Source organism: Mya arenaria, chromosome 5 (assembly GCF_026914265.1).
Source record: "Mya arenaria isolate MELC-2E11 chromosome 5, ASM2691426v1".
NCBI lineage: Eukaryota > Metazoa > Mollusca > Bivalvia > Myida > Myidae > Mya > Mya arenaria.
In genome coordinates, this window is record NC_069126.1 from 19,798,718 (window position 1) to 19,811,152 (window position 12,435).

Consider the following 12,435-nt stretch of genomic DNA (forward strand, 5'->3'; position numbering starts at 1 on the left):
TTAATTATGAGAGTTCAATAGTTTTGTTGTATTTGGTTGGTAAATGTTGGTAAATATATGCCACCTTCCCCGAACATTGGCAGGTGAACAATACTCACTGGAAACCAAACCAAACAAAAGTCAAATCCAAAAGTGGTCGATTTAAATTCCAGTGCTTAGCATGATGAACCATTTCCTTTACTTGTACATAACCGAATCCAAACACCTTATGAACTGTAAACGAAATAATAAGAGCTTATACAAATTTACTGTTTCAGCCAGCGCTGGACATATTGATTAGTCTAATGTTTCAATGCATGTTAATTTATTAAAGGTAACTTTAATGGTGCTTTATAAGAAACGTTGCGATTGAATACAACTATACCGTTTAAACTTTATTTTGGCTAACCCAGCCATATAAGAGGCTTGACCGATCATGATCTTTAGACTTCGGGTACTAGTCGTTTGAAGTCTTTAAACTTTTATCAATGTTCGTTAATTGTTTTCCGATTATTTATTTCGGTTGAGGTTTGCACTGTTGCATAGAAAACTTCCACTGCTGCATCAAATTCCTTTTTCCGACGTATGTGAACAAGTCGACACCCGAAAGACAACTAACAAGCAAAATCTTAACAATCGGTGGTCAAAAATTAGTCGATCTATATATTATGAAACATTGCATACAACCAATTAAGTCTTTTTGAAAAAAATTCTAGCAGATAAAATAATCAAAGTTAGAACTTTAACGTGTAAAATACCGGAATGTTTCTTGTATGTTTTCGTTATGATATTTACGTTCTCCTTATTAAGGACAAGTGGTAATTAAAGTTTTAATGACAATCGTGCCAAAATTATCATAAATTCCGATAAATCGATAATCGTATCAGTGGTCAACCATCATCTTTAAAACTCTTGGTTGATGATCAGACTGTGTTCGTGTGAATGCAGAGGTATTACATATCTGCAACTGGCCGTCGTATAAAATACGGTTGTCGTTTGTTGCAGTTCAACTTTTGTGATAAGTCTGTAAACGATCGTATCAGTCATACGCAGTAATATAAAACATGTATTCCTAGGCTATTCATTATCATATAGACATAAAGCGATGTGTATAGTATAGACAAACTGACACAAAGTGAATCTTACAGTGTTTTCCCGCACAGTTCTTTGTAAAATTGGATGTCGCCGCTAGTCCGATGTAGCCAGCTGACTCCACGAGCAGATGCTTTATATCACGCAAAGAAAGTGAAGGGCTGAAATAGAATCAATTGATTAGTTTTTAAATCGTAACGTATATTTCTTTTGACATATACCATATCATAACACTATACTTGATATAGATTTCTACACATTATATATTTGCTATAATGAATATAACAATGCTTTTCGACAATTAAAACAACTGCAATGGTCAACAATTGGAACCTCATTTATTTATTTGACATCCTCTCATTTACAAACTAGAATAGTTTTTTTTTCAATTTTGATCATAAAATCTTAAGGGTTTCTTATTGGATCATGATGACTTATAACCATGCTGACTTAAATACTATGTTTAAATTAGACAATTGCGCGTTTACTTCGCCTCTAAAGCTAATGCAATCATTCCAGACACCACAGCAGTTGCTGCAGAGGATCCTCCAAATTTGTTGTCACACTTTCTTGAGGCTGATCCACGGTTAGTATGGGCCACTGTCAGCTATGAAAAGAGGAAAGGAGAAGCATGTATTTGGAAACATTCTATATTATGGTCATAAACTAACTAAGCGTTTTCTCTTATGATGACGGGTTTGTTCAAAAATCAAGTCCTCATACCATTCCATTGCATTTCTTCTTCTTCCCTGTCCAAATGCTGACACAAGAGTGGCCGAATTAACATATCTTTTTCCAGGCACGGTTCCATTTATTCCAAAACTAGCTACTCCAATCGTGTAAATATTGTTTGTAAATCCGTTTCCATGGGGACCGGATGGAAAAACGAAAATAGAACCAAGCCCTTGCCGACCCTACAATGATAAACAATTGTACCCGTGTACAAGTATACACACTATATTACATCTTTGTAAATATAATTTGAAATGGTAGTATGAAGTGATTACCTTTGACTATTCCGATGGATGATTGCAAAGAAAATTGCAAAGAAAGACTAAACATATTAGTAACGAATCGACCGAATGCTGGTTACTTTTCAACTACTGACATGCTTTTTGTCATAATCATGTTCAGACATGGATCTATGAAAAATAACTCGTACGATCACGTGTAGGTTATATTTATTATTTGGAAACATATTGCTTTATTGGAGACAATATATATACTAGTTTGCATTTGCAAAATAAATTAAATTCGATAAATGATTGTAAGACAATTTAAATCTGAAATTCTCGATCTGGCGGTAGTTGGTAGAAAACACGTTGATAATGTCAATAAACTTTGAAGTTGAAGTCGAAAATACATATATAAATACATAATTATTTTATTGTACCTTTTCCAAACCATCTGCAAAAGCACTTTCGGTAAATGGATCCAACGTTTTAAAAGGTTCATCGAAGGTCCAACTGTTTGAGTATATGTGAATCTGTTGGTTTTTGTAACCTAGTGCTGCAGAATACAGGCCACGTGATATCTCGGGATTATATTCCCAATGAAACTTCTTGACTTGACCTATTTTCAAAGCTGTAGTAAATAAAGTGTGATGACTATTAAATTGGATGATATCAGATCAATTGCATCAATAGTATTTCACTTTAGGCCAGCAATAGTATTTCTAAACAGAATCTTCAAGACTGTACCCAAGTTTGTTTTTCGTGTTTTCCTCTATACCACTATACGTTGTAGTTCTTAATGGTCATTTGTATATACTAATGGCAATTTAAAATATTTGGTTTGACCCTTAACTATTATTATCTTTCTTTCCCAAATAACTGGTTACCAGATTTCGCAGCAATATCGAAGTTGTTTTGAGACAAAGAAGTTTTGTTAATTAATATATTTTGCTAAAACCGATCTAAAATGACAAATTGATTAACCGATTACGGCTTAAATTACTACAACGTTTATTGTTTTCTCATCTTGATTTACTAGATCAATAGTTTGCTTTACAAAAATGTAATTGTTTGATAAAGACTGATTTAAACCACAAGGGAATATCATATATAATTATATTTGACTTTTGTTAACTAGACCTCGTACCTTAAGTGTGTTCAATGTTGAAGCTTCATTCATGTTTAAGTACAGGTTAATTACACGTAAAACTTCCTAATGCGAAACAAACCTGCCACTTTTGAATTGAATGCCACTCCGGCGCCGCATAAACTGCAATTGTCGTTTTCTTTTATACCAGCAATTAGACCTGAACAGGCAGTTCCATGACTATAACAAATCACAACATACATCCTGCTATTTCTGTCAGTGAAATAAACAAGGTTTACATTTGAATTCGTGTATGCTGTTTTTTTGTATATTCCATTGAATATTAAAAAATGAGAGTAACGCATTTATATAACATCTCGACAAACGATATTTCCTGTAGGTGTTCACTATACTAGAGTATTTTATTTAATTTGACCTATCGATTCCTGATCAACAAAACGTTTAGCATCCAAGTCAAAATGAAAGTAAAACTTTTAGTTTCGTACTTTTTGCTTATAGATGATAACTCTTTCAAAAGTATCTGCATAGTTCTTGCTCGTTCGAACTTAACGTACACTCTTTCGGTGTTTGTATAAACATCTTTGTTTTCTATTAAATATGTTTTCCCAGGATATTTTAAAACAATTTCAATCTTGTATATGCAAGTACTTACTTTGTCAGATGTAAACTTTCCGGATAATCAGGAAATATTTCAGGTCTCAGGTTCGTGTTATTATCAACAAAGTTGAAAGACAAATGGGATGCCTGTGAATAAATAAAGTTGAAACATTGAGTGTTATCTTGTCAAAATAGAGGGTGCAGTGTTTTGGAATGGCTGTTTTTAAAACATTACTCAAATAAATATGTTACCAATGTATTATAAAAATTACCTTAATTTATTTGTATTAAATAACATAAATGAATTTGAAAATTTACAATATTTGGACGGAGATTAGGACTATCTATGTCCACACCAACGTCTGTTACAGCAATTACGACATGTCTTCCGGTATAGCCTTCTGCCCACGATCGATCGACCTCTTGTGCCAGATCAAAGTAGGGGGGACACTGGCAAAATGTCTTCAATGGAATATATAAAGCTTTCGATAACAACATTGTACAGCAGTACAAGATTTGTTATCATCAGAAAAAAAAAATATTATAATTCAAAAAGGATTTCGTGTGTTTATGTAGTAATGCAGGAAGTATAGCTTAACCTTAAGCGAGTCAAAAATGATTAACCACAACAGTCATTGTCAGTGCAATGAAATATGTGAAGGAACAATCGACGCATGAAATATTAATGATTGAAAACACAAATGGTTTGGAACAAAAATGCTTTCATCTGGCATCATGATTACTGATCATCTGTGTAAAGAACGTAGGGCCATACATCGTGTCTAATATGGACGAAGCAAAGAATGCTTCTTTTACTACCATCTGCACATGATACCCAATCATCTGTACAGTATTAAAGCAAATCCTTTTAATGTATACTAGGATATTTTGCTCTACTCTATTTAGAGAAACAAATAACAAATAGTCCCAAACCTGGTCAAAATTGACTCAGCACAAACACCTTGCTGATCCTTTGTCTGCACACGATACCAATTTTTCAAATTGTATTAGCGGAGTTCAGAAAGAAATAGATCGGGGCGTATGAACGAATAAACAGAAGCACAAGAGCAATCCTGTATGCCTCCAATAAATTAATTTTGGGGCATTAAAATACATGTAATTCTTATTTTTACATTTACTTATTAAACAATCAAAAGTATTTACAGGTCTACGTGTGCCTGGGCTGTCATATTCGTCACCTGCAGTAGCACCAACATCGATTCCAGCAGCAGAAAATATGTTTGAATCCTGGTAAATATGTTTGATCTAAAACGATAAAATATGAAGGTTTTATAAGGTAATTAAAGGTAAAAAAACAATGACTTACAAGAATATTCGTATTTAAAATATCATTTTGTCTTTTGGTCTTTGTTAAGATTGCCTGATCTAAAAAGGACACGTCAACTATTCGATATTCATGTTCTTCCATTTGTTAATTAAAGAGCGCTACGTTATAAAATACCAAATTTGGCAAATATGCTTATTTGGGTAGATGACTGATGACTAATTGAATGTTAAAATGCCAATTTTGAAAAATATCGGGTAATCGATCTAGCAACCGTTGATAGTGTTTTCAGTTATTGCCAGTTAAATTGACCTGGTCCAATAAACACAAAACTAATAATTTCAAAGGCACTCCAAATAACCGACGTTTTAAGAGTCTTATTTTCGTGCCTTTTTGAGGACCCGTATCCAAACAAATGCATACAATTGGTTGACTGAACGCAAAGTACATTTCTTTTGGTTTAAAAAACAATAAAACTATGACACCCAATAGCTCGAACAAAATAACCCAATTTGTTCTGTTTTGCGATTTGGTGCAACTTTGATCTTTAAAATAAATGACGAACATGTCATGCCAATTCCAAACATAAGGAGCGGAAATGTTCGGTTGTTATTTGATTAATAATTAATAAATACCTACCTTGCCGTCCAAAATATGCTTAACGCTTTCAATTTCTTCTGCGCTCCAAGACTTGTTTGTGGCAAATACATAGAAATCGTCAACAATCTGTAACATTGAAGTTCATAAATTTGTTTTTTGATTAGTACGTAAAAGGTGTTTCGTGTATGAACAACGCATTTGAATAATTTGAGGTTTTACGAAAGTGATCTTGATGTTTGCTGTTACGCTTCCTTAGGTTTAATGTTGTCATTTCAAGCAGAATAGATTCTGCTCTTAAATGTTTTTGTGGATAATACGTTAAACCTTTCAGTAGTAAGAATTAAAATGAAGGGTTATAACCTTGAACAAAAACTCGTATCCCATATTCTGTAATTTATTTCTGTGGATCATGTCGTTGAATTTTCCTCTTTCAAACTCTATTATCCTTCTCTCCGAATGGCTCATAGTCGGTGGAATAACAAACAATACAATCATGCATACTAAAAGGTTATTTTGCTGTCCCTGCATGTTTGTTATTCAGTAATTCGATGAATCGTAATTTGAATAGGGTCCACAAATCCTCAAGGTGTTACAAAAACGTCTTTTACGGGAATATACATAAGAATAAGTGGTCAGATTGAATTACTTTCACTGCAGTCACAAGCTGCGGAATAAATCCTTAGCCCAAATTGTCACACTCTGAATTATCTTGTTTCGAAATAAACACAACGCCCAAAATATAATCAGAACTTATTTAACACTGTTCACAAATTAATTTATCATACACAAAAATATTATATAAATGTATTTGTTTCCTTGTCGCTCGAGTATAAACTAGTCCTACACTTATACTGTCATATTTTATTCTATGATTAATACCTTCTTCAAGAATATTTCACATTTTTTTCTTCTCTTTTTTTCTTTCCTTACTATCAATCAACACTGATGTTAATTACACAATCAACTTTAAGGTGTATATATCGTAAACAAGAACTCTGCTAACTTGTAAAGATAATCAGAATCTTATTACTGTATTGTGTTTCAAGTGTTAATGCATTGTGTCTCTCTATTATTTATTCTGGTCACATTTCACATTAAATGCAAATGAATATATACATATTCAATTCTAAAAAATCTTTACAATAATCTTATTGTTTATGTTTATGTTTAAGCACACACGCACGCATGCATACAGAGACTCAAATACGTATGCGTTTATCAATAATTTATGTAGCTGCACTGAGTACTAAAATTTACCCTATTCTTTAAAGGTGCATTCTTTCTCCCAAATAAGATTTACCACACTTAAAACAAATGCCAAAAAGGATAAATTAATGTCGAAACCCATGTTTTTATGAAGGATACAGAGTTTAATTTAAAAAAGGGTGCAGAAAACACGGAATTTCTTCCTAATGAGACGATAGTAGATCACCAATCATTTAATATTTCTTGCGTTTTCAACTATTTAATACACGGTTAGAATCTTGCTGGGATATATATTTTTAATTTATTTCGAGAATTCAAATTACATCAACAGTTTGTTCTTCAACTCTTCAACATCAGGGTGTGCGTAAGCTTATTTATAAGCGCACTCGCGCCTTGCCCATTCGACGAGTGCTCCGATAAGATTGTTAATCATTTCAGGTTTTTGGAGCATAGTTTATAGACATAATGAAACCCTGATTAGAGCTACCCTGGTTTAAAGTAACAAAGCCATAACCCTAATACTTAGTCGTGCTGTCATTTGACACAATGATTACTGTCACGAACGAACGTAACAGTGCTGGAAAGAAATATCAATGACGTTATTTCCGGTATGACGTTATTGAGGAAATCTTTGGTGTGATGTTTGAATTAGATTAAATTACATGAGTATTATCATTATAATTATACATAAAAGTATTTTTTGTTTCTTTTCATGGTCATAACTCATTATCATAATCATTATTTTTTCAGTATTTTTCCTCTTACAAGAACATTATTTTCTGTAAGATTTTGATTCAGAGCATTAACAGTGTTTTGTTTAGTTCTAGTATATATCTGCTATAAAAGTTACATAAGTAATTAAATGACTTTCACAAGCCTAAGCAACCCCATTGTATATTCAAAATCCGATGTCGTTACCGGTTAAACAATCATATTTGAAAAATGCACCGTATAAAGTATATTCCTAACTGCAAAAAGATTTAAAGATAAGAAGTAGTAGGGAAGTAATACTAAAATATAGAACACCTGGCACAACAGTTGGCATTACAGTAGAATGAAATACATCTGGCCGTCTTATGTTGATGCGATGTTTTTTTTATGTCTAAATACTACAGAATCATCGATATTGACTGATAATAAAGACATTTCTAAACATGTTAGATATCTGGAACACGAATGATGCGTTGATGTTTTTGTGTTACGAGAGCGAAAAGACATACGAATGTGATATGGGTGTTACAAAAGTTGGTTCTGTTACAGTGACATTATCACCGGCGATATGACAATATTGCACCAAGCACTTGCCTTGATTGTAATCGAAGTGCCATGAGCACGTGAAAGGCGATGCTAGTTTTCATAGAATTAAAGTATATTGACATGATGATACTAGGACTTCTTTTACATGTTCTTATTATCTCTGGAAATATGTGTACCAAGTTTCATCTGAAATATTTTTGACCGTTTTGTTTTTGTTATGGCCATTGTAAATCACACTCACTTATACATTCTTAATCGAAGCGAGAGGGTTTCCCTTTTTAATAACCTCTTGCAGGAGTCTGTTGACACGTCGAAAATCAGACGAATATTATTTTTTTATTAGTTTAGTGCTCATTTTTAATACTTTCTTTATTTCACAGCACACACCATGAAGTCAAATAATAAATTGTTGACTAATATCATTTCAGAAAAAAGATTGACTGAGACCTTCCTTGAAAGCGTCTCAAGTACTATGATATACTATGGTACGCTATGGTACACCATATGGTACACTATGGTTCATTATGGTATACTTTGGTTCACATTGGTACACTAAAGTACACTATGGTACACTATGGTACACTGTGCACACTATGGTACATTGTGCACACTATGGTTCACTTTTTAACACTATGGTACACTATGGTACCCTATGGCACACTGAGGCTCACTATGGTACACTTTGTACACTATGGTACACTATGGTACACTATTGCACACTGAGGCTCACTATGGTACACTTTGTTACACTATGGTACACTATGGTACACTATGGAACACTATGGTACACTGTAGCACACTATTGTACATTGTGCACACTATGGTACACTATGGTACATTGTGCACACTACGGTACACTACAGTACACTATGGCACACTATGGTACACTGTGCACACTATGGTACATTGTGCACACTATGGTACACTAAGTTACATTGTGCACACTATGGTACATTGTGCACACTATGGTAAACTATGGTACACTGTGCACACTATGGTACATTGTGCACACTATGGTACACTATGGTACACTGTGCACACTATGGTACACTCTGGTACATTGTGCACACTATGGTACACTGTGCACACTATGGTATACTGTGATACACTGTGCACACTATGGTACACTGTGCACACTATGGTACACTATGGTACACTATGGTACACTGTGCACACTATGGTACATTGTGCACACTATGGTACACTATGATACACTGTGCACACTATGGTACACTATGGTACACTGTGCACACTATGGTACACTGTGCACACTATGGTACACTATGGTACACTTTGGTATACTATGGTACACTATGGTACACTGTGGTACACTGTGGTAAACTATGGCACACATTGGTACATTATGGCACACTATTGTTCACTGTGGTACTCTATAGTAGAGTATGGTACACTATGGTACACTGTGGTACACTGTGGTATAATATGGTACGCTGCGGTGCACTATGGTACACAGCGTCACACAATGATACACAATATTACACAATGGTAGACTATGGTACACTTTGATACACAACGGTACACTATGGCACCCTGTAGCTCCTTATGGTACACTTTGTTACACTATGGTACACTATGGCACATTGTGGCACACTATGGTACACTGTGGCACGCTACAGTACATGATTGCACATTGTGGTACACTGTTTGGTACATTTTGATGCACTGTTGTACACTGTGGTTCACTATGACTAACTGTGGTGCACACTATGGTAAACTATGGTACACTGTGCACACTCTGGTACAATGTGCACACTATGGTACACTATGGTACACTGTGCATACTATGGTACACTCTGGTACATTGTGCACACTATGGTACACTGTGCACACTATGGTACACTGTGGTACACTAGGGTACACTATGGTACACTGTGCACACTATGGTACACTATGGTACACTATGGTACACTGTGCACACTATGGTATACCTTGGCACCCAATGGTACACTATGGTACACTGTGCACACTATGGTACACTGTGCACACTATGGTACACTGTGGTACACTTTGGTATACTATGGTACACTATGGTACACTGTGGTACACTGTGGTAAACTATGGCAAACATTGGTACATTATGGCACACTATGGTACACTGTGGTACTCTGTAGTAGACTATGGTACACTATGGTACACTGTGGTACACTGTGGTATAATATGGTACGCTGCGGTGCACTATGGTACACAGCGTCACACAATGGTACACAATGTTACACAATGGTAGACTATGGTACACTTTGGTACAATATGTTACACTATGGCACCCTGTAGCTCCTTATGGTACACTTTGTTACACTATGGTACACTATGGCACATTGTGGCACACTATGGTACACTGTGGCACGCTACAGTACATTATTGCACACTGTGGTACACTGTTTGGTATATTTTGATGCACTGTTGTACACTGTGGTTCACTATGACTAACTGTGGTACACACTGGTACACTAGGGTACACTATGATAAACTTTAGCACACTATAGTAAACTGGGGTACACTGTGGTACACTATGGCACACTGTGGTACACTATGGTACAATGTGTTACACTATGGTTCACTATGGTACACTATGGTACAGCATAGTGCACTGCGGTACACTATGACACACTGAGGCTCACTATGGTACACTTTGTTACACTATGGTACACTATGGCGCACTATGTTACACTATGGTACACTATGGTACACTATGGTACACTATGGTTCACTATGGTACACTATTGTACATTTAACATTCACTATCACAAATGTTAGAACAGTACTGTATTTTTATAACAAAAACAAACATGCTACGATTTATACTAAAAGGGAAACTAATTCAATTATATATTGTATGATTAAACGTATACAAATGCAGTCCAAAATGTGCATAATCATTTTATTCAACATACTATACAAGAATATCAAGCATATATTACTACACATATAGATATTGCATTGTCGTCTTTCAAACATTTGATAAAAGAATGGTACTACTTTAAGTATATGTTTTCCTGTGGCTTATACATATTTATCAATAGAATAAAATTTGCTAAAAAATTAAATGATACTTTACTGTTGCCATGTCAATAACGCATTTGCGCATACACTTTGAGTGTATTTCTATAAAAACGGAACGTAACTCGGGGTGTTTTAAACTTGTTTGAGTCATTATTAAAACAAGTGTTCGTTTAAGTGAAAGATTACGATATATTTCACCTCATCAACAAAAGTGAAAAATCGTGAAATAGAATCTTATGATGCTCACGGGGCGAAATATATCACGATCTTACACTGAAACAAACAAGTACCCTCTGTTTCATTTACATCCAACAGTAATGCACACATCTTGCAAACTAACATAGAGCCTTAATGTTATGATCTAAAGTGCATTTTTATTCAAGATTTACTGTCGATTTAATGTCTTTAAATCGTTCCAGAAACAACTCCAAAATAACAAGTTTACAAACGCTGTATAACAAGGTTTACAAATATAACATATTCTGATTGATCGAATTGTACTAATAAATTGTAACGTTTCTAAAGTTGCTTAAGTCTCTCTGTTTTCTTAGTCAGATTGTACCAATGTAATTACATGTAAAACGATTATGGTTGTGTTAGTGTTGGTTAATGGTCATTAAAAAATTATCACTTTGCATTTGCATGTAAAGGAAAGGTTTCTGCCAGGGCTTGTATTTACATAATCATGTAATAAGTAATACAAGTAGAATTGCTACGCCTAATGGAATGCCTACTACTAGTCCAACATTAAACTTCTTCTTTTCGTGTATCCCCTTTGTTCTTCTGTCCGACGTTTCGGTGATATTTGGACTCTCCAACCCAACTACAGGAATGACGCTGTGTTTGTTTGTGCCGTAAAACATTATTTTTGCTCTTTCAATGTTGCACAACTGATCTATAAAAAAGGTTACTGGGAGTGTTAATATTTTACACATCTAAAGTGCCTTATGATCATCTATCTATATTTACAATTTAAGAATAATATCGATAGTAAGCTTACTGAAGTAGCAAAACCTTAAAATTATTATTAAGTATAATTATAATTGATATACACGCGTTGTCCCATGCATTAAAAGAACTAGCTTTAGACATGACATGTCTTATGTCTTATGATAATGGCACCATAACTTAAGTGAATGAATAATTTAAGACTATACTTTATAGTGTAATAATGTTGGAGACACACGACTTGTAACAAGAGAACTTAAATGAAAATAATATAATCGTACATGCTGTAACCTAACTTATTTTTATTTATTTTGTGATGCCATTTAGAAGAGCAATAAACTCTTACATGAATAAACTCCAAGTCCAGTCATTTTTACTGTCCAGATACC

At 34.3% G+C, this 12,435-nt stretch overlaps 1 protein-coding gene across 1 annotated transcript; it reads right to left on the reverse strand.

The window, feature by feature from the left end:
- Positions 1-94: 94 nt before the first annotated feature.
- Positions 95-4,946, reverse strand: LOC128235508 (furin-like protease kpc-1). Its single transcript, XM_052950321.1, has 9 exons — positions 4,902-4,946; positions 4,048-4,191; positions 3,785-3,876; positions 3,254-3,351; positions 2,465-2,655; positions 1,857-1,985; positions 1,560-1,678; positions 1,126-1,232; positions 95-213 (listed from the first exon to the last, which is right to left on the reverse strand). The coding sequence occupies exons 1-9, from the start codon at positions 4,944-4,946 to the stop codon at positions 95-97; spliced, it is 1,044 nt and encodes a 347-aa protein (XP_052806281.1).
- Positions 4,947-12,435: the final 7,489 nt, after the last annotated feature.

Coding starts and splice junctions, on each gene's coding strand:
- LOC128235508 (XM_052950321.1), bottom strand. CDS start 4,946: ATGTTGGTGCTACTGCAGGTGACGAATATGACAGCCCAGGCACAC. Junction 3,877..4,047: donor CTAATCTCCGTCCAAATATT/GTAAATTTTCAA, acceptor ATTTATTCACAG/GCATCCCATTTGTCTTTCAA. Junction 1,233..1,559: donor GCATTAGCTTTAGAGGCGAA/GTAAACGCGCAA, acceptor ATTCTATTTCAG/CCCTTCACTTTCTTTGCGTG.